At 40.3% G+C, this 27,689-nt stretch overlaps 2 protein-coding genes across 3 annotated transcripts in view; both read right to left on the bottom strand.

The window, feature by feature from the left end:
• RBP1 (retinol binding protein 1) overlaps nucleotides 1-5,511 on the bottom strand; it is a 16,905-nt gene extending 11,394 nt beyond the window's left edge. Inside the window, exons 1-2 of the mRNA XM_005425077.2 lie at nucleotides 5,349-5,511; nucleotides 4,554-4,732 (exon numbers count right to left, since the gene is read on the bottom strand). Coding sequence (XP_005425134.1) covers nucleotides 4,554-4,732; nucleotides 5,349-5,421 — 252 coding nt within the window. The 5' untranslated portion in view covers nucleotides 5,422-5,511. The remainder of the gene's footprint in view (nucleotides 1-4,553; nucleotides 4,733-5,348) is intronic.
• Nucleotides 5,512-7,332: 1,821 nt separating this feature from the next.
• NMNAT3 (nicotinamide nucleotide adenylyltransferase 3) lies at nucleotides 7,333-19,888 on the bottom strand. Of its 2 annotated transcripts, XM_005425120.2 has the most exons (4): nucleotides 19,780-19,888; nucleotides 13,361-13,544; nucleotides 9,409-9,515; nucleotides 7,333-8,106 (listed from the first exon to the last, which is right to left on the bottom strand). In XM_005425120.2, exons 1-4 carry the CDS (start codon nucleotides 19,886-19,888, stop codon nucleotides 7,697-7,699), a joined length of 810 nt encoding a protein of 269 aa, XP_005425177.1. In that variant the 3' UTR covers nucleotides 7,333-7,696. The 2 variants fall into 2 exon arrangements, with proteins under 2 accessions (XP_005425177.1, XP_030916200.1); XM_031060340.1 differs by lacking the exons at nucleotides 9,409-9,515; nucleotides 13,361-13,544.
• Between the last annotated feature and the right edge of the window lie 7,801 nt (nucleotides 19,889-27,689).

Genomic DNA, 27,689 nt, shown 5'->3' with positions numbered 1-27,689 from the left:
AGGACATGGCACCCTCAGGTGTCTGTGAACAGTCCTTGTGTGGCTGTTTCAAACACTAACTGACATTTCACGTGGTAAAAAGTATTCTAGATCTGATGTGGGAATTCCACAACTCCCAAATCCTCCTCACCCTGCCCCAGCAGGTTTTAACTAGGACTACAGGTTCTGTTAGTTCCAATAAAGGAAACCTAAACACCCACTTGATAACTTATCCATGGCTATATCCCACTTGTATTCAGGTTTAGATGACTAAATGGTTAAGTTGTATTATTTCCCACATTCAGTTTAAAATTCTTGCGGTTTTCTCTGTTTCCCAGTTCCCTGCCTTTGTCATTTCATTTCCTGCTTCAATGGAAGAAGAAAATTACTGTATCAGAGAGCACAAGGTTCTGAGTTACCAAAGCATCTCTCATATGCTTGGACAAATACTCAGTTATAACACAACTCTTTTCACTTATCCAAGAAATTCTGCTCTTCTATATTTAGGACATAAAATTCTGCTCTTCTGTAATTTGAACATAAAATCTTTCTTGATTTTTTAACACATCACTTACCCTTAGTTTCTGTCAAAAGAGATTAATTCTGCATAAGATAGATTAATTAATAGTCTAAGATAAAGCAATTCAGTGTTTCAAATGCCTGAACAGCAGAGAATAATTATTATGCATAGGTTTTCTCTGGCTTTAGCAGCAGAATCATTAGAAAACTAAAAATTTTAAGAAAGTGATTTTTGCATCTGAGCTATCCAATTTTCAATCTGCTTTGAATCATTGGATGCAAAGACTTGCAATGTGAAACTTCAGCCTTTGTTTCAGCATTTTAAGGTTTTTCGGTTAACTTTTTCACCATTTCTTTACTAAACACTAAGTAAATTACACTGTGAAGGTACAGAACGCTTATGTGCCTTGTTCCTATGTGCTATATTCCTATATTTCACACTGTAGGTGTTTCACCAGCTTCACTGGTTATCACTGACAGTGGAAAAAGGGAAGCACAACTATCTGCTGATAAATGAGAGATACTGTCAGAGATAGTTTTGGATTAATTTTTTCAATAGGGTCTTCCTCTTGCTTGCACAGTAAATTTTTTCCACAGTAATGTTTATATAAAAGAAACAAAGTTTCATACTTAGAGCAACACCTGAGATGCTAAATTAATCAGAACTTGAGATTGTAGAAATTCTCTTTAAAATTGAGATTTCATGATGAGACTGGAGCTTCACTGAGAATTAAGACAGCAGGATCAAAGACTCAGTGTGAGAAATACCAAAGCCAGAGCTCTCCATTTAAATTTCTGTCTTGTACATTCTCCATCTGATAATATGTTGCCAATTAAAACTATGAACAAACTCTTCAAAGCAGTAGAAGCTTAACTACATGCTCCAATTCACATCACGTGAGAAAAAATGTAACACAAATTAATGTTCTAAACTTCCTTCTACACCATCTACTGTACACCTTGGAACATTTGCAAGGAATGAAAGATGCTCCTGAACTTTCATTTTTACGTTTGTACTTGAAGCTGCCAAGTTTTTAACAACCCTGCATAGTTAAGCAGGTTTGAAGTTGCAGAAAGATCTCTTTCACAAAATTGCCAACTGAATAGATTTAACTTTTATCCAGGAGATCCAATCCTGGGTGGAAAGCCTGAGGAGCATTGACACCAACTGTCATTTGTGATCTCTCCTGTGCTCAACTATCCCCATCTTTGGCTTTGCAGAACACAGAAACTGCAACTTTACCTAAACTGCAGGGCTTTAGTGTTTCTAAAGTTGCAAATTTTCACTTCCCAACAGAAACAACATCCTAAAGGACCTGAGGTCACCAGCTGCTGTTCCCTCTATTCCTGCAGTGAACAGTCACCCAAAAATATGTGCATGCAAGAAAGCCAGGCTGAGGGTGGGGAGAAGGACAAACTGAAATTGCTAAGGTTTATCCTTCTCAATTAACTCTCTGATCAAGAAAGTTCAGACAGGCTCCCAGGACTGACCAACCACAAAAATGAAAAATCCCCTAACTGCAAAGGAGGAGAGCTTGTACTATCACAAGACTGTCAAGTTCCTAATGTCAAAACTCCAACATCGAAAATAAGTATCAGCAAAACTTTTTAGCATTTCCTGCTCATGGACAGCATTGATTTGGAATTACTGTAGTTACACTCTACCCTGACTGGCTCAGGGATATGTTTTACAACTGAAATGTGAACACAATTTCAGTGAATTACACACAGGATCTAACCTGTCCACTGTGCTGACATTATTTTTACAGATATGTTAACTCTAGCTAGATGATATATTCCTCATTAAAAGAAAAAACAATCTATATGTCTAGGAAGGATTAATTCTAAGGTTGTTTTTGTTAGTCTCCTGATGATTGCTCTGCTGTATAGATTAATGTTTAATGTGTAATTTGTCTTATCCATGTTACTTTGTACTGCTCACATATCGAGCTCCTTGGATAAAACTTGCCCCGTGGTCTGCTCAGTCCACAATATAAATAACAATAATTGATTCACAACCTTTCCCATTACACAGGCTGACTATTAATGATTAAGCCTTTTATGGCATGCAGTTCCACAGGCTCTACATGAACAAATGGAACACCAAGAATGATATTTAACATCTGCTTTTATGGTGGTTTTCTTTGTAACACCACACAGGATGTGGTCCAGTACCTTTTATAAGCTCCATGACTCTTCTCTCACAAGACCCCTTCTGCACTGTTGGAGTCATTTTGCTGCTTAACAACTGCAAATTTTGCCTGACATTATGGCTATCAGATTTGGACTGAAGTCACTTCAGCAAAACAGCTTCTTGTACTGTTATTTCATTGACAAAACAGAGGTCTCATGTAGAAAAGAAATCTTTAATGAGAAAATTGAACTATAAAGTGTGATGTGCTGCTGCAAGGCAAATGGAGCACCAGTGGTCAGTGACCTGGACTATCCAGCTACAGCTGGAGACACAGAGACACACAGAGATCTCTGGGGGGTTTTGTGGAATTACATCCCTAAATCCTTCTTAAAAAACCCAGTCAGAGACAGTGACTACCCCTGGTTGTTTGGGGTTTTTGTCTGTTTGTTTGGAACAGGCAGGAAGCTGCTGATCCCTTCTGCTTCCAAGGCTGAATAAGCATTTCCCACTAAACAGTAAACAGAGAAATGTTGGAGTAACCTTTGAAAGTAGGCTGAACTAGTTTCTATGCCAAATCAATCAGTTGTTGTAGTGACTGACATTCTCTCTCTCTAGTTTCTTCTTTCTGGTTTAACATTTCGAATCCTTCCCTTATCACTCAATTTAGCAAAATAGGGTACAGAATTTTGGTTTGTTAAAAATAATAAAATGTTACTTCTTTCCACCATGCAGAGTATGGCTTAGTTCTCCTTCAGATGGGAATTAATGATGTTCAAGTACAGATAATGCTTACACATGGACAGTTCTGTGCACACACAAACCTTTGGGGCAGATGTTTTGAACATTGCTATCTTTGATGGTAATTTAATCACCTCAGTCTTAAATCTTTTATTGGGCTCCTAACTGTTCAGTGAATCTGGACCTCAATATCCTAATTAAGAGCATTCCAGTAACCAAAATCCCAAAATTTTGCCACTGGGGCACTCTCCTAAACGCAAATGCAGCTGCTCCTCTCTTCTGTGAATGTTGGATTCTGCACTCTCAAACTTGTACCCTCTGGAACAAGGACCACAGAGGGATTTGCTGAGGCACTCAGTAGCCAACCATTCTTTTTCTCTGGTTTTCACATTTTTCCCTTTCCTGCCACGATCAGAGCAAAAGCAAATTTGCAAATCTTAGTGTGAGAGAAAAGTATTGTTTTTAAATAGCACTATCTTTCTCAGAATGTAAACCTATTAATTCTCTTTTATGAGATTTCTCCTCTAGAGTCCCTTCTGAGATAATTTTCTTTTATTTGTCAACTTCCTAACTGTAGAATATTGCCAGTGTCATGCTGCCAAACTAATAGGTGAGAACTTGCTATTCTCAAGTTTTTCCTCTGTAAATTGATATTTATCAGTCCTAAATTAAAAAGCAAAAAGAGCTCATAAAATGGAGCTATTGTAAAACAAAGTCCCCAGTGTTTGCTTATTCATTTCAGTAAGATTTGTTCCAGTGGGCTCATTAAGTGTGCACTCTAATAAGAACACCCAGGCGATCTTTAAGCACTTGGCCATTCTCACACAGGAGCAGTGCCTGACCTTGCAATCAGTGGATTTCCTCTACTGTAAAACCTTACTCATTAAAGAGGTTCTGGAAGTGACCCTGGATGTCTTTCTGTCTAACAAACATCCCAGTATAAATGAGCACAGCTTCAGTGAGGTTATTATTCACTGATTGATAAAATTGCTTTGTGCTCCTGACTAAAATTAGCATTCCTCTAATCTAAAGGCATGCTCCAAACTGTAGGTACCTCTTGGCAAACTGAGAAGTACAGAAATAATTTCAGGAATAGCCACCAGGATGCTTAAAAGATGTGTTCTGTGAAAGGCCTCAGGTTATCAATAATCATTTTGTCCATTGTTGAAGTTCTACTTCTTACCATGCACTTGCGATCATCCACCCCAGATAAATCCTCCTCAAACTCCTTTCCTACATCAAATTCCATGATGTAGTTTCTAAAAGTGCTTAGTGTTTTAATGATCATATGATCCCCGTTCTGAAGGATTTCTTTGTCAGGCTTTAGCAAGTTTGCTATTTTTCTTACAGCAACATTTACATCTGAAAAAGAAAAAGAGTTATTTTTATCCCAAAAGTCTTCCACAAAAAGAAGCTTGTCGCTTCTAGGGAGAACTGAAATGAACAAAGATAAATAGATGTCCCAATCTTTCAAACCAGCCTTCCCATCCAGAAAAAGGATGTAACCTAATTCTTATAACTTAAATAACTTAATGTTTCAATTTTCCAATTATGTGAAATCTATAAAAAATACCATTTGTATTTGACAGTTAATAAGGCCTCTAATATTTCTATAGAGATACTAACACAACATCAAATACAAACACAAAAATTGCATTAAGTACTACACTGAATCTTTATTAAATATGAAAATTTTACTGCTTTTGAAATTATAGGAGATTTTTTATGTTTGGAATCCACCACATACCTCTTCAAGCTATGTAGTTTAATGTCTGTTAATGTAAGCTTCAAGATGGTAAAAGGTAGAGGCTGCTTAAGGCAAAACAGTTTTGCTTAAGGCAATCCTTAAAGTGCATTTCTGAAAAAAAAATACTTCTCACAAAAATGACTTATGACTGTACAAGAAAAAATAGATTCACGTAAAGAATAAGAGAGGTGGCATTGAGTATTCATTCAAGAAGTTTGAAGGGAACCTTACCCAGTGCTTTCAGATACTCCTCAAAATTGTCATTGCTGACCATTTTCCAGTACCCATTGAAGTCTGCAGGCATCCCTGCTCCAGGTGATGGTCAAAATCACTGGCTCAGAACCGTGGGTTGATTCTGCACCCCACAACTCACTGCCTTGCTTTGTGGCAAGTTGGAACTCTGGTTTCTTTTATCTCTTTTTTATACCATGGAGCTATGCAAGTCCTTCTAATCCGATTATTGCTGAAGTGCTGCTTTTAAATCCTTCTACAGGGCTGAACCTTTGAGATTTCTAACATGACAGCAGGATGACTTGATTTAAAACAAATGAAATATTCACCTTTCATATCACTGTGTGAGGAAAATCCGTTTTAACCATATTACTCTTCATTCTTCCTGCCACTCAGAAAAAAAAACCCTTTCAAATAGTTTTCGTTTGGGATATTAGCCAAAGCTATAGAAGTCTGGAATATTAGCTAAAGCTACAAAAGTGCTTATCTTGTGTCTTTTTTGAGCCAAATTCTTCTTCTTGAATAGGTTTCAGCTACTTTATGCTTTTTTTCAAGAAAACAATCATACAGACCCTTTCAGTCAAAGCCATTTGTGTCTGGTATTCCTTTAAGTCGTTCCACAAGCTCCTGAATCCTAAAGAACCACCCGTGGAAGCTGCTTGGCCAGCTGGGGGCTCAGAAGCACCACTTAGGTGGAAACTTGTACTGGGAAGCAGTGGTTACTCTGTACAGTGATAAATGCTACATCACTGCTGCACGAATGCTTTCAGTTGAGGAGCTCTGAAACACAGAGGGAGCACTTTATAGAGTTCTGTATTCTCTGAAAGTGACTCCTGTCAGAAATGAGAGACACTCAATCAGCATAACAGGCAAACAGCAGAGAGGAGCACGGATTTTCCCCACTGACATCAGAGCTCAAGTACTGAGCCTCTCAGATGTTTGCATATGGTACAACTGAAGCCCCCACTGGATATTTTGTCTACTCTGGGGCTTTGGCAAGTGCTTGCTCTTGAGAAGACTCTGGAACGGAGAAGAAAAGAAACCCACTTGTCTTAGGTTGCAATGCAAGATGTAACCAGAAGTGTGTATTCTATCACCATCTGTTAAAACCAGGTGGGGCAGTTTTCTTTTAACTCTCCCACAGCCAATCCTCCCTCCAGGAGATCTCTGCTGGCCATGGCCACTGAGTGTCCCTGCAGGGCTGATCCAATTCCAGCATCCCATGGGGAGATGCTGCGCCCAGGGGAGGAGCCAAGCATTCCTACCTGGATCCAATCTGAGCCTGGAGCAGCACAGCAGCCTTTGCCCACTGCATTGCCAGAGGAGCAGCTTTCTGCTGCCCTGCATTGCCAGAGGGAGCCCAGGCCCATCTGCAGCAGCCCTGGAGCTGCAGAGGAAAACTCCCCCCTTGTGCAGGATCCCTGCTCCAGCAGCAGCACAGCTGGCACTGCAGGAGGGCTGAGCCCCCATGGGATGGGGCTGTGCCACCCCTGACACACAGGGGGGCAGGGCATGGTCTGACTCTGGCAGTGTTTTTGTACTACTACATTTTATTTTCATTTCCCTATTAAGTTGTAGTTTTTAGTTTGTTTTTTTTTTTAATTTTTTATTTATACATATTAGTAAAGAACTGCCATTCCTATCCTCATATCTTTGCCTGAGAGCCCCTTAATTTCAAATTTATAACAATTCAGAGGGAGGGGGTTTACACTTTCCATTCCAAGGGAGGCTCCTGCCTTACTCAGCAGACATCTGTCTTTCAAACCAAGACACAGCTTCAAATGTGGGGATGAGGACTGCCAGTCATTTGAGAACCCAGAGCCTTAAAAGTGGCAGAAGTAGCACGTGCATTTTTAAGTGCTTGCATGGAAGAAAGATCGATTTCCATGTCTTGGCCAGATCACCAAAAATCAAAAAAGTTATTCAGGGCCTTATAAAGTCAAAGTTTAGAAGTAATATATATTTAAACGTACCTCTCTCTCTCAAGTTATGGTTCATTATATTTTGCTGGTTTAGAACAGTAAGGATTGCAGAATTACAAGTTAGGAAAATACTATATTTGACCCTTAAATAATATTTATTGACTTACTGAAATTATTGAAATACTAAGAATATTTATTGAGAAGATCTCCTTGCTTTTATTTTCACAAAGAAGCTGTTCCTTGTGTATTTTAAACTACACAGCTGAGCATCCCAATTTTCTTGAATGCTACCAGAGATTCATGGATTTAAAATACCACATGATTTCAAGAAATTTTGGACTTTCCCTTCATTATTAATAAGAAACAACTTTCTCAAGAAATCTACACGACAAGGGTCATAGTCTGACACGGCACACAGTGCAGGAATCAGTCCCTCAGAGGGTTTATTGCTGTGTTTTGCAGCCTGAGGGGCTGCAGCAGTTGCCCCTGGTTCCTGCGCTCGCTCTCCGCTGTGTAGACGTTGTGCTGTGCAATGTAGGCAATGACAGAGTCTGGGATCAGATACTTCACACTCAGCCCTCTGCACAGGGCAGAGCGGATCTGCGTCGCACTGACTTCATTCTGGATCCACTCTCTCACTAGAAAAATATTGTGCTGAAATTTAGATAAAAGGTCTGATTCCTGGATGAGCTGTGATGGATCAGAGCCAGCCCGGCTGATGCAGACCAAACCAAACTTCCCCACTATTTCTTTGATGTCTTCTTCCTTCCAGAGATTGGGTGTTTTAAATGTCTGTAGAAAATCAGCCCCACAGAGCAGCTTTAATTCTGGTAGAACTGGAAAGACAAAAGGAAATAACAGATGTCTTATCTTTTCTCAGTCGTCTAGGAAGTTTATACTTAAAATCAGTTTTAACTCATCACTTTAGATTTAAAAAAAATAATTTTTTAAATCATTTACCTTTACTCCAGGCTTTTTTTCAGAAAGTTGCAAGAAAAATTCAGTTTAGGTTTTTATGTGTCTGGTCACAACTACTTTATCACCTACTTCATCATCATTCAAAGCATATTGAATATTATCCGTACACAGTTAAAGGAGAATTTTTACTCCACCCAAGCAATCCAAAAAGGGGAAGAAGGAAATAAAGAGAAATAATTTAGCATAAAGATTAGACTTGGTTGAACCTGGCTACTCCACACTATCCTGCCCTGCTGTTCTTTATTGTCTCTATTTCTTATTTGCTGTTCACTGCCTAAGCCCCAGCACAGAACTCTTTCCTCAAACTTCTTCCACAGGACTCATCATTATTCCACCTGAGCATTGTACAAACATTGACCAGGCAGTTTCACAGCCTTGTATTCATGTGAAATGAAGAGGAAAGGAGGTTTGCCTTCACTTTACACTCGTTTGATGGTTAGCACATCTGCAAGTCTTCTACAAACACCTTGAAGGAGAGATTCAGAATGTAAGAAACATTCCAGTGATGATGTGTCAAAAGTGTGACATCTTTCCTCCACCAACTGTAAAGATACAACTCCTTAACAACCAGGAACAACTGAAATGTATTATTGATGTCCAAGAGATGCTAAAATACTAGAGGAAAAAGGCAATGTATCAGAAATCCAGCAGCATCCTGGCAAGCCATAGGACTAGGGAAAATGATTAGATAGGGAACTGTATACTGACATTGTTACCAGAGCCTGCCGTGCCTCTACTGCCAACAGGAGCTTTTCTGGCCAGCAAACATCCACGTGGCAGCGTCACTACTGTGCTATCCATACACTTTGTCCATTGTCTAACACTAGAAGTAGAATTCTAAGCAATCCCTGTATTTTTTATTAATGTATTCTGTGCTTTGCAAAACAAGCAGGGCCACAATGTACATCTCTGACAGAGCTAAAGAGTTGCTTATTAAATCAAGAATTAATACAACTCCAGGGTCTCTTATCTGTGTGGGAGCTATTACAGAACAACTGCCCCAGCAGTTATGTTGGCATTTGGCATGGCTTGGTTTTGGCACGCAGCTCCAACCCTCAAAACTCACCAGCAACTATGTTCAATTTTCTCACTACTAATCTGGTAAAGCTGCAGAGTTTTCAATGATAAACACAGCATTATGTTTACAGTCATGAACCAACCTGGTTGCTGGCAAGAAAGGGAGTCCCCCGTAGAACTTTCTGTGGGATGTTTGTTTCTTGTGAACTCCTTGGACTGGAACGTTCTGAGTGCTTCATTATAATGGTGCCTGCATTTAAAATAAAGGCTCCTGTGTGAGGTAATTCTCAGACATGCAACAAAGTGATTACCTGGCACTTTCCCTTACCAGAACAGGGTCTACTTTTCTGCCCTTTGGATTGGAATACCACTTTTTTGGAATTTGGCACATTTGTGCTGTTATGAGATTAGTATTAATGTAGTTACATTTTGTGAATTCACATGTGATCCCCTTAATGGCATCCTGGTTTGTACATTCTTTTTGAAATTATTCCGTTATGGCAATTTTGGTAGCTACTACATTTAAAACATAGAGGAGGTTTTTTTGCCTGAAACAGGACTAAATCTCACTTCAATCACTAGCTGTAATTTCTTGACTACATACAATCCCTCATGATAGTGTTTTTGTAACATGTGGTCTGTTTTGAGGAGAAGACATTCTTGTTCTCTCTCCTCCTCTTCTCCATAAAAATATGTTTCCTGAGTTTTCACCTTGCTGTTTTCCTGTTTATTTTAATTAGAAGAATCACAATTCCAAGAAACTAAAAATTCTCATAAGACTTTTGACATCTGCCGTGCTTCTAATTTTACTGGGTCCAGATCCAGGAAGGCAGGCAAGGATCCCTTTGCATGTTTTTCCAGGTTTTTGCTACTTTATCCTTTACCACTCCCCATCTCTGGGCCCTCCTGCAATTGCTACCTCATGGCAGTGGCCTTTTCTTTCCAAATCAGCACAACCTTGCTCGTTTAGAACAGCTCCTGCCTTGCACCATCCTGAGCCAGGCCTAATCATTGCTCACATTAGCACAAGCCAACATTGTTCCAAGGATGCAAGCTCCTGGTCAGGCAGGACAAGCAGACACAGAATCAAGGCTGTGGCCAATTTCAGTGCAGCATGTATTGAGCCACAGTGACCATCAGCTCTTATCCAGCTGCAGCAACACAAAGGTTCTGAGTTTCAAGGAACAGTCTGAATCCAGTGCATGTACAAAGCCCCAGCTGACCCTCGGAATGTCTGCTGTAAGGAAGGAATTCACAGGTTACTGATTTAAAAGTACACTCTTCTAATTGTGCAAACACTTTAGCCATAGGAATAAGCTGAGTATGTGCAGTTTATTGTCAAGAACCTACACCCAGGCAGGCTACAAAGCAGCCTCCAGTGATTTCTGGTGCTCAGCCACTGGCCAGGAAAACTGCACAGCCAAGAGGTGAGGCACATATGGCAGCAGAGAGTGGGTACCAGTAGCTTGGTCTGTGCCTTCCCACACAGCTAATTTTAACCCTGCCTTGCTGTAAACAGGCTGCTGCTATCTATAGCCAAGCACACCGACTGTGTGTCGTGCTCTGACATTCTCGGGCCAGGATTCAAAAACAAGAACCTTTGGCAAAGAGCTCCCTGCAGCTACAAACACTGCAAAATCTGAGCTGCCCTGGGTCTGCTCAGCAGCTCAAGGGCTGGAGCAAGTGGGGCTGCATTACTTCAGACACAGCAAAAAGGACAAACCCATCTGCCAGCTTCTCAAGCGTTTTCTGAACTGTGTATGAAGCTTTGAGTAACTATAGAGCTAAATCACAAGCACAACTCAACAGAAGTTGGGTAATGCAGATCTTTGCCAATTTTTAATTACTGTGTGGTGTAGCTGCATGCCAGTCAAATCCACAGGAGCAATGACTGCAGTCCTTTGCCTACTGACAATACTTCTTCCTTGTTTAGGAATACTCATCAACAGCAGCTAAGTGGAAAACAGCTCTATTATGTTCCCTCCTCCTCTCTAAGAAAAGCCTTGGGAGAGTCTCCAAGATTTCCATACTCATTTAACAGCACTGCCATAAGTGGGATTTGAGCTTTGCTGCTTTAAATTCTTTTGTGTCACAGCTACTTGGGATCCTCTGCAAAATCCACAGGTTTTGATGAAATGTGACATTTTTATCGCACTCAGTTAAAACAAGTACTGTAGGAAAAGGCCATTCATGTGCTTCAGGACTAAATGTTCTACTGCAGGTAAGTGTACAACTCAAACTACTGATAAGAAGAGACACTTAGGTACAATAATGATTTCCTCTGCCTTGCAATGGGAAAATCTCTTTCTATTGGTAGTGAAGTTTCCTACCTGAGGGAGCTTATTGTGAAGGTAGCAGTTAGTCCTTGGTTTTTTGAGGAGTGAAGAACCTATAGATTAACTCTGAATGAATGTGAAGAACAACAACTCTACAATAAACCATTGCCTGTTTATACTTAGTAAGGATCTGCTCTTTTTTAATCTTTTTTTCACCTGTGACACTTAAAATACAGTGTAAAGCACAAACACCTGCATTTAATCAAAATGCTGCTTCCCCATTCAAGGGACAAGGTTCAGCACTGGATTATTGCACTGGTTCAGCTCATTAATACACATCAACATTTGTGGACAAAACAAGATTTAAGCTCGTTTCTCTCCTTAACGAGCATCCATTTTAATGTTTTGTTGATTTCCTAATATAACTAGAGGTTCACTTTTTAGGCAGATGGGAAGTTTGGCTGTTCATACCACATTGCCTGAGCAGAAAATTATTCATATAGGTTTTACTTACTGGATTTCTTATCCTGAAGAACTCAGAAGTGGATTTATAATTTACGAACCCTGTCTTGCAAGCAGTACTCACTTCAGTTGGAGCTGTGTGAGACCAAAGTAGGATCACCTGATCTGTAAGATCTGAGACTGCTGCTCTGGAGGAAAATGGTTTGACTGAACTGAAGTTTAGGACAAAAGCCCCATAACCAGGCCATACTGTAGGACAGCATTTGGTGACTTCTCAAACTAGGACATAACAGTTATGATTAGAGAAAGAATAGAGTTTTCTGCAAAGATAGAAAACCTCCCACTCTGATCCTGCTCTGCTGCCTGGAGGGAAGGGGCAAAAGGAGCAACTGGATGTCTGTGTTCCTTCAAGGAAGCAAATAAAAGCAGTTTTAAAAGGCTCTACTTTGTCTTGTAAGTTTCCAATGAATTCTTATGGATGCTTTTGTAAGGTAACAGGTCTGGCTTTTAACAGCTTTCACAAAGAGCTACAAGAGCTTTTGGGGCAGCTGTTGGAGAGCACAATTTAGAGCCTTGAACACCTGTTTCCACTTAGAAAGTCACCTGGAAAATGGGGATAAAAATGAAGAATCAGTGATAGCTCTTACAGCACATTTGCTGTCGACTTCCATGAAGGCTTCCAGTTTCATGGTATCTGTTACATTCTGTAGCACCTTTTCCAAAGAGCAGTTAGCACAAGAAGTTTGTGTTTTCACTCCCTGCCCCACATGCATTTATTACCATACGGAAAGGACGTTTCAAGGTCCTTGCATCAAGTTTTGGACAACTTGTTTAATTTCTCCTCCCAGCACAAAACCAAAGCAAACTCCGAGATTTTGAAGAAAACATCAACAGTTATGGGCTTGGGCTTAATTTACCAATAGCGTTAATAAGAAAACTTTACAAGGATGTGTGCACAGATAAACCTGGAGGCATAATACTGCTACCATAGCTAACCTGGAACAGAGATGCTCCTGAAGAGCAGCATCATTTGTGAACTCTCTTACTTTCTGATCACAAGCTCTCTGTCACCTGCTTAGAGACTTACACCCAAGAAAGGTAACATGAGAGGCAGGAACTTTTCCTGCAGAACCCAGCAGTGGCCATCATTTTGCAGAGGCTTTCCACATGCATCCAACTACTTGAAGGACACAAGGGCAGGACCATGGTTATTGCTCAGGTCTGGGGGAAGCAAATGAAAGATTCGTGGTGGGGAGTCCTGACTGAGTGTTTTAGAGGAGCAAGTTCTGTGCATTGACATGGCAGAATTTTGGCAGTCAGTAATTTCATAAAGATAGGAAGAAGATAATGTAATCACCTTAATACTTTCACTGTCTCTGTCCAGGTGTCCTGCTGGCTCTCCCAGGGATCCACACGGATCCAGTCAGATGTCTCCAGGGCCAGTCTGGCCATTGCCACCCGGTGCCTTGCTGACACCAAGCCTTGCTTCCCATAGCTATCACTGACAGGAGACATTATGCCTTCAATCACCTGATACCTTCCTTTGGGAAAAAAGAAAAGAAAAATACGAAAATTAGGTCTCTTCACAGAATCTTGAAAATTTAGGGTGGATAGGGCCTTGGGAGCTCACCTAGTCCAACCTCTTCAAAGGGTAACATCATGGTTAAGGGCAAAGGTTTGAGATGCTATGGACAACTTGATTTGGGTTTTGTTATTAATCCATTCCCAGCAATTACAAAATTAAAATGCAAATGTTTTGCTCCTCTGTGAACTGCTCACAATTACTATCATGTTTATCCTAATAAATGACCCAAAAAGGAAAGCTGAGTAAACAGACAATTTTAAACCATGTAGACATAGTAATAATTGGTGTTGCACACTATCAAAATTGTTAGATGGAATTAATTTTCATAGTCCAGTTAGTACAGTTGGTATAGCCAGAGCAAAGAATGACTTAACTGACCACTTCTTTGTTCTTAGATATCTGATCATTGTTATTTATCAGAATCATTGTGCCTTCCTTTGTGTTAAAGCAAGAATTACAGCATATTACTGCAGCTGTGGTAGATGTGCTTCAGACAAATCAGAAGATTGAAGCACAAAGATGGGGCTAAGGGAGTCTAAAACAAGACTTGGAGCATTGTGCTCCATACATCAGCTCAGCAGCCACTAAATGCCTTTCTATCTGGCTGACCATGTCAAATACATTTGACAATATGCCCCTGGTTTTCTACCCCTGTAACACAACATAACCATTAACACAACAGACTGGTTAGACTTTGCAGTTCTGGCCCCAAACCAGCAAACAAAAATAAAGCACCACCACAAGCTGCAAGCCTTGAGAAATTGAGAGGAGAGGAAGAGTGTTTCAGCTGAACAGAAATGAACAAAATGATTTCTAATGTAGCACATGCATTTTAAATAACTATGATAAATATGCTACTGAAGAGGGAAAAAAATCCTTGTCCTTTTTTCTAATTCAATTATTTTAATAGAGAAACTTCAATGCAGCATGCTACCTTTATTGCTTTGTAAGGAAAACAGCACCCCTGACATTTCTGATACTGGTACATGACAATTTAATATTCCAACACGAAAATGTCACTCTAGCAATGTCACATTTATTTTGATGCAATAAAATTTTCAAAAGAACTTCATTGAATTGGACTTAAAAAACCAGCAGTAAGATTCAATGAGATTTACATCCTCTTAAGATGTCAGCTCAAACCATCCTCTGTTTTAAAATATTCTCATTAAAGGAAAAATGAGCAAGATAAAATTTTCCAGCATCATGCAAAGATGTGTATATAATTAAGTCCTTCTCTTGATCTGAAATTGGAAATAATTCCACTTGATTTATGAACAACAATTATTCTCTCATACTCTGGTATTATACAGTGCTATAACAAGTTGTCATTTAAAGGGAAAGAAATTACAGTTTAAATTCATTTCTCGTTTAAAGGGAAGGAAACTTTTTTTCAAACTGCAGTTTGAATTCAGTACTATGTTAACCTTATTAAAAGGTTTTTCCTACATGATGATTTTATTTGCCATGTTTCACTTTCTTTACATTTCTACAGATATAAGTTCTTCCCTTATAACTTAAATGAATATATTAAAGGAAAAAAATCATATTTCTGTGAGCTCATGCTAACCAAGCATATGGGTCTGCCACATCCTTGTGAGACGGAAAGATTTCAGTCTCTAATCTGCCCTTGAGCTGCATAAATGAAATGAGATAAGAGCTTCTGGTGCCATATCAGCTTGTTCCCAAGCAGAAATGAAACCAACTGGAAAAGAAAAACAAGGTTGGTAACACTTCAAAGAGTCAAACACAGGAATGGCTTGAGAAGATTCACAATGGAGTAACCAGCACTGTGCTAGCAGCATCCACGAGAGCCTTCCACACAAACTTTAGCTGTCAAAATATAGGAAATAATTTTATTACTGGCTCTAAATAACTTCTTTCCAATTCAGTAATTTAGAAGTTCACTTGGTCAAATATGCCCCTCAGTTCTGGCAGGTGTGTGAAGAAGAAATAATTAAATTCTGTCACCTCAGGCTTTTATTAATGTCCATTGCAATTCTCTTCTCTCTCCCATAAATTATTACAGGTTGTTTCATACCTTCCTTGGTCTAGAATTATCTTCAAATTCTATTTCTCTGGAATTGTATTTGTTTTCATCATGTAGTTTGTTATTATTACTTGTCCTAAATATGTGTAAAAGTCCTCCAGGCCCTCAAGTGGCTTTGTTTTTCAAGATATACCTACCAAAAGCAGCAAAAAAGTTCCTCTTGCTATGAACTTACATTATCTAAGAACTGTTTAGGAGAACTGGCTAGTGCTCAGAAAACTAAATATAACAAAAGGAATGAAACAAAGACTGTCCCTCAAACATGTTAAAGGAGATTATTAAGGAAAATAGGTATTTAGTTTTCTGTTATCAAGGTGTCACTGTAAATTGTCACAAACACTAACACAAATTGTAATTCTTAATTAGCTTATTAATACTAAAGCAAATTTATCAAATGCCAATTCATACAAAATTGTTTGTGTATTTTGGTGGGGCTTCTAAAGATTAATTTCTTCTGGTAGTAAGTCTGTAATTCACTGGGAGAAATTATGCCAGAAGTCAATAACAAAAGTAAATAACCACTACAGAAAAGCAAATAAATGAAACACTTCCATGCATTTAACTCTTGCTCGCTACTCATTTTCCTCTCAGTGTCAAGGGAAAATCTCCCAAGAGAAGCTCTGCAGCTTGCTGGTGTTACCCTAGCCAGTGAACAGGAATGCATTTGACAGAAGCTGGAGGAATTCAGCCAGCTGAGATGAGCAGTGGTTTAGCCTCGTTAGCACATCCAGGAGGCACCAACCTGAGACCACGGGAAGTGGGATACTGAAAGGGAGATACCTGGTCAGGTCATGGCGAGAAGAGTGTGCTCATGGGAGTCACTATGCTAATTGGATGCTAATGGGATGCTAATGGATCTATTCTAGATTAGGTCATGTTTCGGGCTCTTGTTCTCAGTTAGTTTGGAACTGTCACGTTCAAGGTCATGTTCTGAGCTGGTGTTGGTGAGCGGACCCTCACCCTCAGAATACCCCTGCATCTTGTTATGCTCCCCACGCCCCCCTGTCTTTGGATCTTGCCCCTCAGATGATCATGTTTCTGCCTTTGTTATATTGCTAATAAAGTTCTTTATATTTGGACAAGTCCATAATTCCTGTCCCTCTGTTTTTGCTGTTCCCCCCGGCTGGACCATACTTGGGGTTGCAGAGAGCCACACTGTGATAGCAACCCATTAATGGTGTCCCATTTTCCCCAGTTTTCATAAGATAATAACTCATTATCCTTCACCTTCCCCTGGCATTTGTCTTGCCACAGATAAAACATCTTGTCTTTCACACCCTCCTCATTTGACCTGCATCGCTTTTGGTCTCACCTGGAAAGTTGGGGATGTAAGTATCCTCCACTGCCAACCCTTGGGAAACAAGATTAAAAGTAACTCAGATAGATTGATTCTACTTCTATTTCTTTGGTCTTTATGGTCAAATGAGGAATACAGTCACAGAGAAGTAAAAGTACTTGATATTAGGTATTCATAGACTCTAAAGGCATCTGCCACAGTCACTGCAAGTTTCAAAAAACAATTTAAAACAAGGGACTGAATATTGGAAAATTTTAGCTTTGTCTGCGGATGTGTAAAGTGCCAGATTCAAAAGAGTAGACAGAAAATCCAGGTAAAGAGAATTATTTGAGTCATTCAGGCACACACAGCTATGTGTGCTGTATTTAAAAGGCAGCATGACAAGATTTATTGGCTGATATTAACAGAAAAAGGATGAATTACTTGACATGTGGCAATGAAACGGCACTTAAAGAAACCCAATAAAATGTCTTACTTAAAATAGGGATGTATGAAAAATAAGATTAGGCAGCATTAGAAACTGACGTGATATACAAAAAGCTGGCAGACAGAATTACTGGAGATGTCAGTCAGGATGCACATCAGGGATAGTCACATCATTCATGGCACTGAAACCTGCCTCTGAAGTCACAGAATCCTGGAACTGCTGAGGTTGGAAAAGCCCTCTAAGATAACTGAGTCCAACCAGTAACTCAGCACTAGAGAACATGTCCCCAAGTGCCACATCCACACGTCCTTGGTACACTTCCAGGGTTGATGACTGAACTCCAGCCAAGCCATGGCCCAACTCATCATTTCAGCCTGATTTGTGATGGAGCAGCACTACTGAAGCAGCAGGAGGATGAAGCCATTCCCAAGCCTAGGAAACACATCCCTCACACGAATCAATTAATTCCTCACTTGTTTCATGCATCCAGTGTAGGTGTCAGCTCCAAAGTGAACTGTTCCCTCTGAAAGGGAATCTCTGCTGCCTCAAGTCAGACAACTCCTGTTCTCCAGCCCCTCCATCAGCTCCCAGGCTGCAGCTGCTGCTGCTTCTCAGCAAATAAGCTCCAATTTCTCCTCTCCTTCCCTGCTAACCCCAGAAGTGGAAACAGGGCTGAAACCATGAGAGAATGACCAATAAATTTGCTGGGTAGGAATGGTTCTGCTATAAAAGAGGCATCCAGAATCAGTCATTTTTATAGCATGCTGCCAACCCCATCTGCTTGAGAAACTGAGTTCCCTGTCGAGGAGGGGCCACAGGTGGGGTTTGAGTACCCACACATAGAAACCACACACCCATGCACACAGCACAAACACATCCAGCTGCTCCTGGAGCTCCTGCAGGGGCAGCCACCTTTGCTCGGGATGGGTGAAGCTGCTGCAGGCAAACTGAGGGCTCTGACTTTGCTGCCACGCTGGGTGAAGCTTTCAGAAAGTGCAAAGACAATGCTGTAAGCAGCCCAGACACCAAAGAAGGATTATCCAATGCAGAAAGTCCTTGTACTTGTAAGGCTTCACAAATTAAAATAAGAAGCCAAAAGGCAAGTCACACCCTACCCAGAACTAGGCATTGACATCAGGTGTAATATAATGCACAATTTCCATTTCAACCTTTAAAAATTTCATTTTTAATATGATTATTACTAGATTTTAAGCAAACTACCCTGACTAAGGGGTGGAGACTTTCTAAACTGACCCTGGGGCAGACCAGACATTAAATTGATTCAGACAGAATAATAATTAATTTCCCAGTTTAGTCCTTCTTTAAAGGCAAAGAGAAATGTTACTGGACTACAATTTATGACTTAAACAGAATTACCAGTTGGTCTCATATTACCTTTCTACTCTTTGCATATCTGGGCAGCAGAATCAGTTATAAAACTACAGTGAAAAAAGTAAATTAAAATCTCTTTTTAACCCTTTATTTCTAGTCCTGCAGGAGCAACAAAATAATGTTAATTCTAGGAAAACAGACTTGTAGAGGCTGCTCTCAGAGCCAGCTCTGTAGTTCCTCCTCATGACAGTCAAGGTTTCCTCACAGGATATTCTGAGTGTGCAACTGCTGCTTTTACTGCACACTGATATCAGTGGGTTCCCAGGTTCTCTCCCCCTGCTCAATTTGACAGCCAAATTCCTTTCACTATTATTTGCAGTTTAGGTTCCTACTGAACCACCTCCCTAGAATCTTCTCTGTCAGATTCCAATAAATAATGATTCCCTCCCAACCACTTGCAGAAATATACCTGCATATATTAGCTGCAGATGGAAAAAAAATCCCTGAGCAAGTAAGGAGCTGCTCAAGCTTAGAGTTCAAGGCTTTCCAGTGGCATTTCTGATTCTTTCTTAAATTCCTGATGTTACCACCTTGCTCTTTTGTTTCCAAAACATTCTAGCCTGTGGCATCTTGCTTTCCTGATCTTTTTAGGATAGATGAAGCGCCTCTTAGTGAAGACAGATAATGAATAATTAACATTTCATCTTTTCTCCAATTTCCCCCAGCTATCAAAACTGCTACCTGAACTCTTCTTCATATTGAAACACATTGTATCAGAAAAGCACAGAATTAGAACATAAAAGATTTTCCTAAGTTTCAAAATTATTAACCATATTATTTCACAAGGTTCAGCCAGTGCCATGAGCAGGATCCTCAAACTGCTGATAAAACTTTTACTCTCTTTGCATGAGCACTCATTATACTTGCTTATACACTGAGGTAATGCCAGACTTTCTATATTGAATATCCCATGAAAGCTTTACATTAATATCAGTAAAGAATATTAAAATGAACCCAGCTGTAAAGTAAGAGCTGATCTAAGAGGGTATTAAAACTCTTTCTTGCTTTTCCCAGGCCTCACTGACCTGTCTGGTGCAGGTGGTCTCTGGCCAGCTCAAACAAACGCATGTGCATGTTGGTGGTGGGGTTAAAGGAGCCACAGGCCAGGAGGATGACAGGGATTCTGCTCCTCATCCTGACAGCAAAACATTACAGCTCCTCCCTGAAGAAAAAAAATTAAAAGACAAACTTGAGAAAGAGGAGTCTGCCCTTGATTCCTGACATAAAAGGAGCTGTTTCCAGGACTGGGTGTTCCTGGAGCACCAGTGCAGTGTCCAGAGATCAGTCCTGTCCCAGCATTCAGCACCTGCCTGCTCAGGAACACAGCTGTTCCTGGATATTAATTAGGAAAACACCAATACATTCTGCTTCCCCACACACAGACATGGCTACAACACACTTTTAGAAATTGACATTCCTATTACTAAATCCTGAAATTTTTTTTTATTTCTTTTTAATTTTTAACTTGCTTTTATTAGAGAGAAAGATTTTGTTCTGTCTTGGTGGCCATTGATAACGTTGGAACCCGCAGGCCTGCTACAAAAGCAATTTTTTTTTTTTTAAGTAACTTCTTTCAATGAACCTTTGCAACATGTGACAAAACCTCACGTGCAACATCCAATCCTAAAGTGTGACTTCCTGGGAGCCGGGCAGGCAGCACTGGGGGTCAGCCTGCTGGCAAACACTTCCTGCCAGATTATCAGCATTGGCATGTGCGGCTCCTCTGCTGGGCTGCAGAGCAATGGACAGTGCACCTGCAGAGGGAGCAGCAGGGCAGAGGAAGCACAGCAGCGTCAGGAAATCTGCAGGGCATTAAAAAGCTGTGAGGAGCCTTGCAGGGGTGTTTACAAAAAACCCTGTCATGTTAAATTGTCAGTCATCTACTAAAAATGTAGCAAAAACCAGTTTAAATCCACTGTGCTTGGAGCTATTTACTTGCACAACTCTTTTTCACACTAATCCAGAATACAACTGGCATGATAAAAACAATTGTGTCCCACATCCATGTCTGCAAATCCCAAGTCTTTTCCTAGAATTTGAAATCTCTACATTGCTCACACCTGTGTATCATACAAACACCACTCTCCTCCCTTCCCTGGCCTCCAGCCCCTCCATCAAACAGAACAGGCTTCCAGCAGGAGACACCTGCACCCCAAACTTCAGAGCCCAGTCTTGGGATAACAGACCAAACCCAGCACAGATTGTGTGTTCTGATCAGCCAAATCTCATTCTCCTTCTGCACTGTAGCTGCAGCTCAGAGCCCACTTCTTGTAGTTACCAGTTCTTACAGTCCCTTTTTCCCTCTCCCCTTTCTCTGACTTAGAAAAAATTAATAATAATGGTTAAATCCATGTCAAGTCCATGTTTTATAGCTGCCAACCCAATCAGTTCATTTACGGAGGATTTACAACCTGAAGACTGGGACTGTACCACGGAACAGCACCCAGTGCACCAAGTAACAAGTGTTAATATTGTCATTTGTGACTTTTTGAACCTTTGACATTTGAACCTTTTTACTGAGAAAATCCTCTGAAGCACTAAGTGCTATCTGTACCTCCAGCATCTAGTAATGAATACAATTGTTTTATAATGTTTTTATTCTACTTTCCTCAATTCTCGTCATACTAGGGGAGACATACTGGGGAGAAAACGCTGGCTCTAGAGCCACTGAAAGACAGCAAGTTTTATGGTCTGTGATGGGAGCAGCTGGAGGAAGCTCCTTTCACTGCACCCTGCTCTCTCCTCTGCTTTACTGTCCCTGTGCAAATACAAAAACTCCCACATGAAAACTGTATGCAAAATGTATAGCTTCTTTATTCAGAAAAAACCAAAACTGTTCTTTTGTTCAGTATCAGCAATTCTGTAAATGTATCTCCATTGCATGGGGGAAGGCGTTTCTGCCCTGAAACTGAGCAAAACATCAGCATCTGGATGGAGCTCTCATTGCTGGCTCACGGCCCTCCCATGCTCCCTCCTGTTCTGATCAAGTGCAGTTTATATTTCCATAGCCGTTCCTTTATTTGCCATCTCAACTGAATGACTGCTTTTGCTTTGCTTTTAATTCTACAGACTACTCCTCACCTGAAACAAAGGTGTTGGACAGTTTTGTTGCAGCTCTTACTCATTTATACCCCGGAAACTCGAGGGAAAGACTTCAACCTGTGCCTTTTAGTGATAACTTGACATACTGACCATGGAAATTCAAAAATCAAACCACCACCACTACCAAAAAAACAAACAAAACCAAAAAAGAAAACAGAAAAAACCCAACACAACAAACCAAGATTGTACTTATAGAAAATAAACACGTAATGAAAAAGCATCTCACAAGGTATTATACATCTATAAACTCACAAACACTCCATATATATATAATTTTTTTTTAATCAGTGTTTTTATTTTTACTATCCCCAAATATGGTGCATCCTACACCTATTCAACAGGTCCAGGACAACTTTTAGTATTTGAAACAAAATTTTCTGATTCAGTTCCTATGTCAGCTGGTATTAATTACCTGGGGGGCTTCAAATCATTAGAACACTTCAAATCATTAGAACACTTCAAATCATTAGAACACCTTACTCAAAGTAACAGAAAAAAAAGAGAGTAAACTGATTTTTCAGCTAAGCTCCCTTGAGAAATCAAACACTGGGGGAAGTTTAAACACAGAGTCTGTGTGCCCTGCTCTGGGCCCGTGTTCCAGCAGCCCTGGGCAAGCAGTGCATCCCTAGAAATGCCAGTCTGCAGCTTGGGAAGCTTCCAACAACGTGTGGCAATGCAGAAAAGGGCAGTCACCTCCAGATGGGGAAGCCACACAAGCTATATAAAAAAGGCTTCATGATGGACAAAGCATCATGATTTTCATTAGATAGTTCCTGCAAGTTCTTTCCCTGGTGCCTGTATTCCTACAATATGTCAATAACAGATGACGTTACAGATGACCACACTTAAGTTCTGCTGAAAGTCAGTAATTAGAGCCATATCTGATTAATTATCAGCAGCAGAATGGAGTGCTGAGCAGCACAGTCTGATTCATGAGCTGTTCAATTAGTAAACTGGAGAACAAGGCACTAATACGTGCACGCACGCTATGAGTCACTCACCCTTGAGGGAAACAGTTCTGCAAAAAGCAGAAATAAACCAAATCCTAGCACAGGATTAAAGCCTTATCTCCTCCTGTGAGGGGGAATCTAGATTAATTTAGATGAAATTTAGATTTGAACAAGTTCAAAGCTGCCCGATTCCATTCTTTTACTGGGCCACATCATCACTTCATATCAATTCATGCAGATGCACTGGGACCAGCTGAGTTACACCAAATGACACTAAAAGTATTAGAATTGTGAGATAGATTTTGAAAGTCAGGAAATAAAACACATTAGTAGCTGACCCAAATCATAGCAAACCACAGTACACAAATATCCCTAAAAATATGACTGGATATGAGAGTTTCTCATGCTGTTAATAATAATAATAATTCTCTGCTGCCACAGAGAAGTTACTCCAGTCAGTAAGTTCCCAGCATTTGCTGTCACCAAAAGCAATCCTCCACAACAGTGACAAATATTTACCTGTATATCCCCACCTTCCCTTTAATAATGAACATATGTACCTGGGTGAGCAAAAATGGAAAATGTGTAATCTGGGGCAGTATTTCATTTACTCATCAAGAAGTTACTCACTCCAGCCACAAAGGATTTTACAAGGAGGACATATATATTACACACAGCCCAATATGATGCTGTAACCCTCCAAAACAGCTTTTTCAGGGCCACATGGTGAGTCATATCATTATTATTATTAAATTCCAGTGATTCAGGTGGACCCCATTTGTTGGACTTTCACTGAAAGCCATAACAGAATACATCATTTCCTATCAAATTCACTGTATCAGAACCATGAAGCTGCTCCTTCCAATCTCCACACCAGACTTTTAGTCAGAGAACACAAGTCCCACTGCAGCTTCAGAGAAATCCCAAGATCTGCTCCTCTCCTCACCGCAGAATTCACCAGAGCAGCAACTCATCCAAGCCTATAAAAATCATCTGGGCTTTTTCACGTCTAACACAGAAGATGGCTCAAAACACAGCAAACGCTGCCTTTGACAATGCACAGGGGGGTTTGTCTGAGACAGACCTGCTCACTCTGTGGAGCAAATTTTCCCAGCAAAACAAAAAGTTCTCGGTGAACAAGTCACCTCATAGAAAACTGCCTGTGGCCCAAATTCCAAGTGCCCTGGTGGCAACCAGAGAAAGCAGCCTCAGCTGAAGTGTCTCCTCCTCTCCTGAGATTATAATTCAAATCACAGCACACTTCACTCTTGCCATTCCTTTATTTCAGGCTGTATTCCCTTCCACAGAAGAACCAACAAAACCTCTCCATCAGTTACATCTCTAAAACCTAAACATGACTTATGGCTCCATTTACTTGGAATGAGTTTTTTCTTCTGAATGAAACTACTTCTCTGTTTTCAGTTTCCAATCCCAACTCTTTCTGCTGCACTGCTACAGAGAATCGGTAGTCTAAAGGGTCTAAAGGAGAAAATTCACCACAAAAAGCACACACTGACAAAGCACAAGAAATATAAATAATAAATTGAGCACAGGACTCACGCAGTCTGAAATACATGCAAATATTGAACGTCCAGTTAATAATGAACACAGCATTGCCTTCAACAATTTTGTACTCTGTAAAATTTGAGCAGAATTATTGCTTAGCACAAGGTTACAAAGATTATCTTCTCAACACACACAAAACAGAGCCTGTGAATACAAGTGAACAACACATTTTTTTTAGCCTGTGAGTTGCTGCAAGTTTGTAACTAGAATTCCACAGTGGGGCACAAGAGTGTCTGCTCCCAGAGTCCAGCCACTGAATTATCCACAGAGATACTCCCATGATAATATCCTACATGTTTTTCTGAGTATTCTTAAGAATATTATATGTTATTAACATTCTTAATCATCCTGCAAAATAATCATGCTTACAGGCTGCCCATTGCCTGAACAGCAACAAGGAATACAACTCAGCAACATGGAATTTTGAAACCACTATTCCTGCACACCAACAGTAAACTGCCATATTTTTAACATCCCTGTTTGTGCATTTACTAAATATTCTGAGGTTATTTCAGATTTTCTGCTGTCCTTAAACAGCAAACATGTAGATACAACCACAGCATAACATCCTTAATGTTATTTTTCTGTATCAGGGAAAATAATGAAATAATCCCATTTTGTACGACAGGCATTAATTATATTCTAACTGTTCATAAAACACTTGACAATACTTAGACATAGAGCTCTGCAGCAGTTTCATCTGGTGATAAGGCCAGTGATCCTCCACTAACCCAGAACTATGCAGAAAATAAGTAAAAAAGGACCAGACTGGCCAACACCTCGTAGCCAGTGTTTGCTGGGTAGTGCAGGATCTCACTGGCCTCACACAACACCACTCCCTGCACAGTTTTGCAGCATTTCCACAACTCAAGAGATTATGATCATCTCCTGTATCTTGTATTTCCTGCAGTATGATCTTTATAATTACTGCTCCAATAATCTTAGTGATCACTCAACACCTGACTCAACTCCCTTCCTATTCTTTGTGCCCATATCACACTAACAAATAAGCTTTTTCTTCTTCTACAGAAGAATTGTCTAAACTATTCTAAGTCCTCCTGTTTGCATGTATGAGCCAGTCATCCACAATGCACAATATATTGATTTACAGAAAAAGAGGATTCACGCAGAACTGCAGCTCTGGGAGCCTATTTTTAAGCAAACAAACTGCTGATTTAGTGAAAGCACCAACTTATCTGTCAAAACAAACTCTTGCTAAAACTTCAAGAGTTCCTGTTGAGAAGCCATTTAGAGCGATTTTTTGTCTATCAACACTTCTGTAATTTTCTTTCAACTAGTAAAACACACTTAGCATATCCTAAGGCAAATTTCAGAAACTGAGCTCACACACAAATGGAAGATAAATTTAAGTAATAAAGAAAACATCTTCAATCAGCTCTTATAAAGCTGGTTTTACAAGGCAGCAAGCTAATGAAACCCCTAGCAGTGCTACTGCAGAACACTCAAATGCAAAATAATTATATATAACACCCATGGCATGAGGCAGGATTTCCAGAACACAGAGCAAGACCTGCCTGTGCCAGATCACTGGGCTGCATGGCATTTCTTATGTTTTTGAAGTTCACCATTATACTTTGTGACCCCGCATGCCAAATTTCTTCATTTCTGCTAATTATTGTTCAGAAAAATGCACAGTGCTTGGTGAGAGGGTGACATCCACACCAGCATTTGAGCAGTAATTGCACACCCTGTTATAAATGAGAAGCTTGACTAGGCCAATATTCAAGCAGCAATCAATTTATTAATTAATATGGTAAAGTATGAGCAATACAGCGCTGGGTACAGCGGGGGAAGTTTTCCCTCCAACTGCACACCAATAGTTGGGGCTTACAGGTATTTATAGGGGTACTCATAAGCTTTCTCAGCAGTTTCTATTCCCAATTTTTACTCATCAGCAGTTTCTATTCCCAATTTTTACATCACAATTCTATACACTATTGCGATTTAGTTTTTCTCAGGATGTATCTCAAAAGGAGTATCCCCAGGTGGTGGGGGTCTGGTTTCCGAAAGAAGAAAGATGAATCCCATCTGGTGGTGTCCAGCTCCCCAAATGTGGGTCCACCTTTTAATTGCAAGGACTATAAATCTCATAACATTGACGTGCAGCTTCCCTTGGTCTAAACTATAAATCCTTGAGTTGATGTTCATTTTCCTTTCTCAAGCTGTTTTCTCTGCTTTATTAAGGTGTGAGATAAGCGTATTTCCTTTATATATATTCCAAAGCTATAGTTTCAAGGATACAAGCAATATTCTAAAATTGTACTTCAAAAGGTTATTACTGCAAAACTCTTTAAGGCTTAGCTACAAGCAAAAAGCCACATCCTTAACGCTTTAATTCCAATGCTCCTAAATCAACTAAGGCTAATTGCAAACAAAAGATAGGTTTAAAGGCCTTCTTCCATGCTTTACTTTCCTCAGTTATTATTAGAATTCGCAACTGTCCCATGGTCAGTTTCCACACATATCGCAATCACAAACACACACATTGCCTGGATGTACCTGACACCAAACACAGCTTTGTATTTCACAACTCTCAGCAGTGTGGTGGGGAAGGCACAGCGAGCCTGGCTGCTGGGACACAGGCAGGGCTCCAGTGGCACCTGCTGGGCCAGGCCAGGCACCTGGGCCTTGACAGCTCCACCTGCGACTGAAACACTGCAGCAATTAAATCCTCAGAAATCATCCCTGCTATGAAACCCAGTTTGACTCATTAAATTATTTTAAAAGGCACAAGCTCAAATTCCCCTCTGATGGGACTGTCACCTGTTGTGTCCTTCGTGCTCCCCACACACAGCTCTGAACTTCTCAAAGGTCTTTGAGATCATCTCAGTGCTAATTAGGTTGTCACAATAGGCTAAATTCTGAAATTCACATTTCTGAAGTTAAAGGCACAAAGTCGGTTTACTGGTACACACAGTGGAACCAGACTTCAGTAGTGAATCGCACCTGGAAAATGAGCTCACACGGACTGTATTGCTACAAAGCTCAAAGAAAACAAACACCGTGCATTGTTTATAAAATCAAACAGCAGCTGCTGCACCGTCTTAAAGCGGAGGAAAAAGACGAGTAAATTGCACGGCGAAAGCCACATGTATTGAAATAAAATGTAACCATATCTGCTGGCATACTCTTTAACCCTCACTGCACTTGCCTAGGTGTTGGGGGAGGGAGGGGGGAGAAGGGAAAAAAAGCATTCTGTTTTAAACACACACAAATATATATATAATATATATGCCTATATGGTGGTGGATAAGCGTTTATCGGGCGCGTGGCGTGGCCAGCCCAGCAGCCGCGGC

The sequence above is a fragment of the Geospiza fortis genome, unplaced genomic scaffold (genome assembly GCF_000277835.1).
Source record: "Geospiza fortis unplaced genomic scaffold, GeoFor_1.0 scaffold118, whole genome shotgun sequence".
Classification (NCBI taxonomy): Eukaryota; Metazoa; Chordata; class Aves; order Passeriformes; family Thraupidae; genus Geospiza; species Geospiza fortis.
This window is presented reverse-complemented; position numbering and strand designations above follow the sequence as displayed.

Bases quoted from the DNA above. Each gene is read 5' to 3' on its own strand.
- NMNAT3 (XM_005425120.2), bottom strand. From the start codon at position 19,888: ATGAGGAGCAGAATCCCTGTCATCCTCCTGGCCTGTGGCTCCTTTAAC. The intron at 9,516-13,360 runs GTGATTACATTA...TTTTAAATGCAG, and splicing joins GAGACAGTGAAAGTATTAAG to GCACCATTATAATGAAGCAC. The intron at 8,107-9,408 runs GTTGGTTCATGA...TTGTCTTTCCAG, and splicing joins CCTTTCTTGCCAGCAACCAG to TTCTACCAGAATTAAAGCTG.